The sequence below is a fragment of the Brassica oleracea genome, chromosome C4 (genome assembly GCF_000695525.1).
Source record: "Brassica oleracea var. oleracea cultivar TO1000 chromosome C4, BOL, whole genome shotgun sequence".
Taxonomy (NCBI): Eukaryota; Viridiplantae; Streptophyta; class Magnoliopsida; order Brassicales; family Brassicaceae; genus Brassica; species Brassica oleracea.
In genome coordinates this window covers 25,225,665-25,233,201 of record NC_027751.1, presented here as the reverse complement: position 1 = coordinate 25,233,201, position 7,537 = coordinate 25,225,665, and the positions used below count along the sequence as shown (strand labels likewise).

The window sequence follows — 7,537 nt, the reverse complement described above, 5'->3', positions numbered from 1 at the left end:
CTGTTAATCGGAATGTCGTCGGAAGTTCGTCGGTATATTCCGACGAATTTCCAACGACTACAACAGTTACATGTTTTATCGGAATGTCGTCAAAAAGTCGTCGGAAAATTCTGCCGAGCCATGTTTCGTCGGAATTCCTTCGGAAATGGCCGACGGAATTCCGACGACTTCAAATTTTTGGTTTTCGTCGGAAATTGGTCGGAAATCCATCACAAACGTCTGACGACATTGAAGTCCGTCGGAACCTCCGTTGGAATTCGGCGTGTTTTCTTGTAGTGACTTTTTCACACTGGTTTCTTACTAATGCGATACATCCAGTGCAGAAGACATAGTTTTGGGTTTTAATGATTGTTACCTGATCAATCAGGCCTTATACCAATAGGACGGGCACAGAGGAACGATCCACTTAGCAGAGGCTCCTGCAGAAAGTTATTAATTACGCCAGAAAGATATATGAAATAAGTTTCTGGTGTTATTAGGAATTGTGAGGATGATGTTCAGGGGATGAAGGCTAGCCTTTTATAGGTGTATATCCACCGCCTCCAGAGAGATAATAAGCATTAAATGATTGATCCGTGGGTGAAGGAGTAAAGATGGTCGTTAATGGCGATTTTAATGGATCCCGTTATGTTTGAAAGGAGAAGAACTTAATACGAAACGACGCCAATGAATCTCGACCCAGAGATTCTTCATGACGATTCGGCTATCACACCATCCTGGAACTCCATTGTCAGAGATTGAAGACGGACGATGAACCCTAGATATTAAAATCGTAATTACTCGTGAGTTGAAAAGTGATAAAGCGTGGGTGAATGAGTTTAACTGATTCTCTATAAAAATGGGCTTTATACACCTTAACACAAACAACAAAAGCCCAAACGAAAATAAACGTGATTAAACGAAAGGCAGAGTTTCATTTAAGTGGACACGTGTCAAACGTACATGAGCCAACTTATTGACGTGGAAGATGACGTGGACAGCCTAGGAGTGAAGCAAACACTCTTTTATAATAATATATTATTTTAATTGTGATATATGAATTATTAATATATTTAATAGTTTACCATAAATAAATATTTATATGAAAAATTGACATTAATGATGATATATGATTTATTTTTATTACCATATTTAAAATTCTTGCAAAAAAATTTAAGTTTTTATAAGAAAATTTTACATCTCACAATTAATATGATGTCTTGTCACTATTTTCTAAACCATGTCATCTAGTTTAAGTGCCATGTCATCTTTTTTTCAACGAGAATGATTGTAGTGACAACATGTGTATAAATCACTTCGCAAATATAGTTTAGGGGATTACAAAAGAAAATATAGAGAGAAATAGAGAATCGTCGGAGATGTTCTAAGTTTACTAAATAGATGAAACAAGTCCAAGATCGGTTTTATCAAAGATCAATCTTAGTTAACTAATTTTTAATATTAAATGGAACGACTTTTAGCCATAATTTGTTTTCTTCAAAAATATTTAAAAGAAGGACCAGAAAAGAACTAGAGGGGGAGGCCAGGAGACATTATTATCGCTAGTCAAAAACAACAAACCCTACTTTTGCTTTCTGATATAAAATTTATAGTTTATTTTTGCAGGTTTCTTCTCTTCTTCTTCCTCTTGCCTCCTGTCTTTCATCATCCATAAAGTGAAAGCTAACCCATAGAGCCAATATCATCCTAAAAAGAAATTTATTTCCAAAACATTCTCTCTTTGCTCTTACCCTTTCTCTCTCTCTCTCTGCCTTTCTCTTTGTCAAAGTTCATGGATGCTACGAAGTGGACGCATGTACGTCAAAAGATCTCTCTTTGCTATATCTGTTTGTTTCTTATTTTCTAACTCTAACAATTTCCCTCTCTCTATACTCACATGGATATTAACATGTACATGTATGTATGTATGTATGTATGTATGGAACAATTTTTTTATTATGCTTCTTGTGATTATATGCATAGTCTTATAGATACAAAAACGTTTTTGTATATGTTATTTGCATGATGAATTATCCTTTCGAAACTTTCGAAGTTCTCGAATGAGTAAATGAAACCTTTTCTCTATATTCACCTTTTTATGTGATGAATTGTAGATTTTGATAACTAATGGATAAAAAGGTTTGATTTGTTATTTACCTTTTAGTCTTGGTGCTCAGGTCTTACCAAATTCTTTTTCTTTCTAAATTGTGGTTTACTTAGCTTCCTATAATTTTCTTTTAAAGCACCGACGATTTATTAAACCACAAAAAACTAGTTTTATTTTCTTCTTTCTGTTGTGCTTAATTATTTCTTAAATTTTAATTCATCTCACCAAACCCTAGTCCTGACGTGATTCAAGACTCGTTTTACATTCGTTATTGTTCTGTTTGACATGATCAGTGACTAAAACATTATCTTAATTCTTGTAGGATTTTCAAGAAATGATAAATGTAAAACCAATGGAGCAGATAATTTCAAACACCAGCAACAACACTTCGCAGCAGCAACAGCAGCAGCAACAACAGCAACAAACATTCATCGCCACCACAGCGAGACCAAACCCCAACGCATCCAACGGCGGATCCGGCGCCGGAAATGACAACAACACTGCTACTACGATGGAAAGTACTAGAAAGGCGAGGCCGCAAGAGAAAGTGAATTGTCCAAGATGTAACGCAACCAACACAAAGTTTTGTTACTACAACAACTACAGTCTCACGCAACCAAGATACTTCTGCAAAGGTTGTCGAAGGTATTGGACCGAAGGTGGCTCTCTTCGTAACGTTCCTGTGGGAGGAAGCTCAAGAAAGAACAAGAGATCCTCAACACCTTTAGCTTCACCTTCTAATCCCAAGCTTCCAGATCTAAACCCACCGTTTTTTTTTGCAACCCAAATCCCTAATAAGTCGTCAAAAGATCTCAACTTGTTGTCTTTCCCAGTCATGCAAGATCATCATCATGGTATGTCTCAGTTTCTTCATATGCCCAAGGTCGAGAACAACAATACTTCATCCTCAATATATGCTTCATCATCTCATGGAGCCTCTTCAAGAGGCATGAACACGTTATTGCCTGGTCAAATGATGGATTCAAACTCAGTCCTTTACTCATCTTTAGGGATTCCAACAATGGCTGATTACAAACACAGTAATAATAATCTTTCGTTCTCCATTGATCATCATCAAGGGATTGGACATAACACCATCAACAATAACCACAGAGCTGAAGATAACAATCATGCTGATGATATGAATGGAGCAAGTAGGGTGTTGTTCCCTTTTTCTGGCACGAAAGAGTTTTCAAGCACAAACCAAGAGAAGAGCCATAATACATATTGGAGTGGGATGTTCAGTAATACAGGAGGATCTTCGTGGTGAAGAAGGTATCATGAACTTCATAGCTTTTCTTCTCTTTTTCACTTTATTTACCTCCTTATTCTATCATATTTTTACTTTGATGATCTTTTGTTTTTCTCACATGGGGTACTTTAGTTAAAGTTGTCAGAACTTAGTTTAGAGATTGTCTTTTTATTTCATCTTTTCTCTTTTTTTTAATATATATATTTCATAATTGGGTTTGATGGTAGTTTTTTAGTAGCAAAAGGGTCTTTGTATCATAGGAATGGTGAGGGGTATGAGGGTAGAAGAATAAGTGAATGCGAGGGCTTTGTGTGTATTCATCATTTCTTCTATCTGTAGAAGTATTTGTGTAATCTATTCATGTTTTCTATAAATCATAATCCAATTTATAATTTATATTGTGTGAACCTAAAGATTGATACAACTTTGATTTTTGTTGTATATTTTCAGCTTTGGTTTATAAGTATAATTGTACTATCCAAATAATGAGAAATAAAAAAACAAATATGATCGGGATCTTTATCCACGAAGAGTCATGATTATCAAATCCCATAGCATCGCATTTTGGGGACATTAATATATACTTATAGAGCTTTGCTCTTCAGCTTTTTGACTTTTGTGCCCGTGCGTGAATTTCGCAATCCTTTATCCTTTTCAACGTAAATTCTAGGTGTTTTTTTTTCTGTTAAAGTAATTTCTTTATGTTTAAGCATTTTAACTTAAGTTCATTACTATGCACATCCCTTTAATGTGAGTATTATTATGACTACACGAACTAATGATCAAGGGAATTAATACGTTAATTACATATTTAAATGTGTTCAGGGCTAAGTTAACCTACTCGCACTAAAAGCCGTTTGTAGCATTTACTAATAAATAATTGTATAGTGTGTGTAGATCTGTAAATTTGGTCATATTATTAACTAATCATCGTCTTAAAGCAAACACGCACTAAGATTCGGAGACGGCGGCACGGTTTCCTTGAATTCTCGTTATTACCAGATTTACCGCAATGTCACATTCCACTCGACATTTTTTTCTTCTATCTTTAATAAATACTCCTAGTTCTAAACTTCTAATAATGAAACCGTACCTTCACGTTTCATCCACCTAATCCGCTGATTAATCGTCGTTTAGCTGGAAAAACATTCCTCCAATTCATGGTAAGTGGTAATCACAGTTGACGTATAAATTTTCATATAATAAATTTTATATGTCGTATTACTTACAATATTGTAGCATAATTTCATTTAAGCTCTACCTTTTCAGAGAAATTACAAGTTACTTAGGTAAAAGTTATCATGACCCGCACGCCACGAAATTTTCTCTCACTTGTTAAAAGGAATAACATCATGGGGATCCAAAATAGAAAAGCTGATAAAATTGTTGAAGCTACACTAGAAGGAATAAATAAGTGTCTATATATAAATAAATCGTACCATAACCTTTAAAAGTTGATATGTATTAGAAATTTATTAATATCAAATAGTGTACTGCTACGTATACTTTTATCAGGATATATATTGTATATATAAGGATAATTATGTGTATGTTGATATGTATTAGAAATTTATTAATATCAAATAGTGTACTGCTACGTATACTCTTATCAGGATATATAGTATATATATAGTATATATAAGGATAATCATGTGTATGAATACACGATGATTAGTAGCTGGCTTGAAATGCGGAAGTAGATGTCCCCTTTATAGTGCCCGCCAACCAAACATGATTTTTCATTGGGTTCTTGTTGTTTTGATTATTTAATTACTGACTATATTTGAATAATACATAACTATATTTAAATATATCTAAGATAAAATCAAACGCGATATTCTGGTAGTCTATAACAAATCTAGATTTATCTACGCATGGTCACTTTATTCAAGATTATTAAGAAAACACAACGCGATGGATCCATGAGTCAACTATATATTTCTTTAAAATATAGAAATTGTTATCTTCAGGCCAAAGAAACCAAAGGAATAAAAGACCTGTGAGTCGATATCATTCACTAATAGTCTAATACTCATGGAAAAGACAAGTGACGTGTGTTCACACGGTTATCCTTTGACGCATACTCAATAGAAACAACCCTGTCCAATATTTTGCTGCAGTCACAAAAAGAAGTTAGCAATAATCTTAGATATTTGGAAAAAATAGTAGCAGGCGGCGGTGTTGCTTTTGAGTAGCTTCAAGGGATTTCCTGGCATCTTCTTGAGTTGCATGCTGAATAAATGAGAAGTTGCGTCTAATACGTACGTTGATGACCTTACCAAAGGGGTCCAAGTGCTTTTCAATGTGGTGCTCGTTTGTTGTAATGGGGGTCGAAGTTGATGACAAACAATGACTTTGTAGGCTTCTGATTTGCAGTTGCCTTCCTATCACCACGAGGCCTGCCACGTTCACCCTGAAAACCAAACGAGGATCAAAAACTTTTTTCCTAAAAAGGATCAAACCGAGAGCTTCATGGGAAACAGCTAAATAGAGGTACAAGATATGCATGTATGTGAAGGCTAGTGTACAAGAGATGTAGAGGCGTTCCATGAGGTAGTAGAAATCAAGATTTGACCAAAAAAAGCACCAACAGTAGAAAATGAATTCCAACTAGAATCAATATTAAGAGCCAAATGTAACGGGCCAACATAAAAACGATGGCCTAAAAATGGATTTTAGTATATAATAAAGGCTAGTTAAATGTTCATGGGCTCCGTTTATTCACCAAAAATTTTCCCAACGGACATATTCATTAGAGGCCGAGCATCAAAGATTTTTTTTAACAGTCAGTCAGTCACACATCACAAGAGAACATAAAAAATCTCAAAGAAAAAAAACATAAAAAAAATCTTACTTTCGCTTTCACATATTAATTTCAAAATCCAAATTTATAGCACAATTAACATATATATTAAATTCGCATCAAAGCCCCAATTTATCACTTAATTAAACTAATGAAGGCTTCACAAATAAATCTATGTAATACACATAATAACCGTTAAAATTCTGCAAAAGGAAGCAATTAGTATCTTCTTTTGGGGTCGACTACGTACTCGGAAATCTATATTATAATAGTTGAGTTTTTATTCACTCTTCAGTGTGTCACGTCAGTGTTTTGTGGGTTCTACTTTTAAAAAGTGTGAAAAAATGTCAAGTCCATGGCTCGAACCCGGATTTTTGAGATATAAACACCAACATTTATACCACTAAGTTAAATGATACTTTGTACATTGATGGCCGAACCTAATATATATTTACGAAGGTCAGAAGCCCTTACTTCTTCAGCTTCATTTGAGGGTCGGGCCTACAAGTGTATTATGAATTTCATTTTTAAATGAGATTCATCAGGTTATATGAAAAACATTCAAGTTTGCAACAATTATAATTTTTCCATATTGTAAAATGTTGTCGTTTAGCATGAGTTTAGATTCTTTTCATCATTGTCTCAAACAAGTCTGAGTTACAGAGTTGCGCCGTGTGTCTGTTCGTAATCTATTTTTCACCGCTGAACTCTTCATGTCTCCAGCTTAAATCGCTTGATCATAAATGTTCCTGATATGTAACCCCTCTGTAAACCCTATATATATGATTCTCATCTTTGATGAATCCAATCTGCATCTCCACAAAACTCATTGATTAGCTTTAACCATCTTCTAGAATATGTTTCTATCTACCTCTCCAGCTCCTCAAACCGGCGTCCCGGCGTCCGTCACTCAACCTTCGAGTCTCTCTGCCTTGGTCGTAGTAGTCAGAGCATAGCCTCTGGCTTCCTCCGCTTCTGGGATTCCCTGAACTTCAAGAAAGACATGGAGTTTGAGGGAATCACGGTTATCTTCCTTGATGAAAAGGTAAGCTAATCTTCGATCTATCACACTTATTTAACATAATTGTTTTTATTGATTTCTTGATTCTTTGTTGAATAATATTATTTGTAGATTCCGTGATTCATGGGTTTACTCCCGTCGGACGTGCTAATCATTACATGCCATCTTTGAAAGCAGATTCCATTGTGTAAGTCGATCGTTTTGAGGTTGCTAGGTGCTCAAACATGTACAAGATAACTGACCATCCATTCCTCATTTGTTTCATCTCACTAACCATTATTGATGAAGTCATCACGGGTGCTCCTGAGATCAATCTCCAGCCAAGATTAGACTGTTCGACAATCTCCAAGTGATTGCGAACACAAACCTAGAACT

At 35.0% G+C, this 7,537-nt stretch overlaps 1 protein-coding gene across 2 annotated transcripts; it reads left to right on the top strand.

Moving 5' to 3' along the window:
- The first annotated feature begins 1,548 nt into the window (after nucleotides 1-1,548).
- On the top strand, nucleotides 1,549-3,736 carry LOC106339657 (dof zinc finger protein DOF3.7-like). Of its 2 annotated transcripts, none has more exons than XM_013778504.1 (2): nucleotides 1,549-1,795; nucleotides 2,409-3,733. In XM_013778504.1, the coding sequence occupies exons 1-2, from the start codon at nucleotides 1,772-1,774 to the stop codon at nucleotides 3,354-3,356; spliced, it is 972 nt and encodes a 323-aa protein (XP_013633958.1). In that variant the 5' UTR covers nucleotides 1,549-1,771; the 3' UTR covers nucleotides 3,357-3,733. The 2 variants fall into 2 exon arrangements, with proteins under 2 accessions (XP_013633958.1, XP_013633959.1); XM_013778505.1 differs by lacking the exon at nucleotides 1,549-1,795 and adding an exon at nucleotides 1,807-1,896 and having other exon boundaries at nucleotides 2,409-3,736.
- Nucleotides 3,737-7,537: the final 3,801 nt, after the last annotated feature.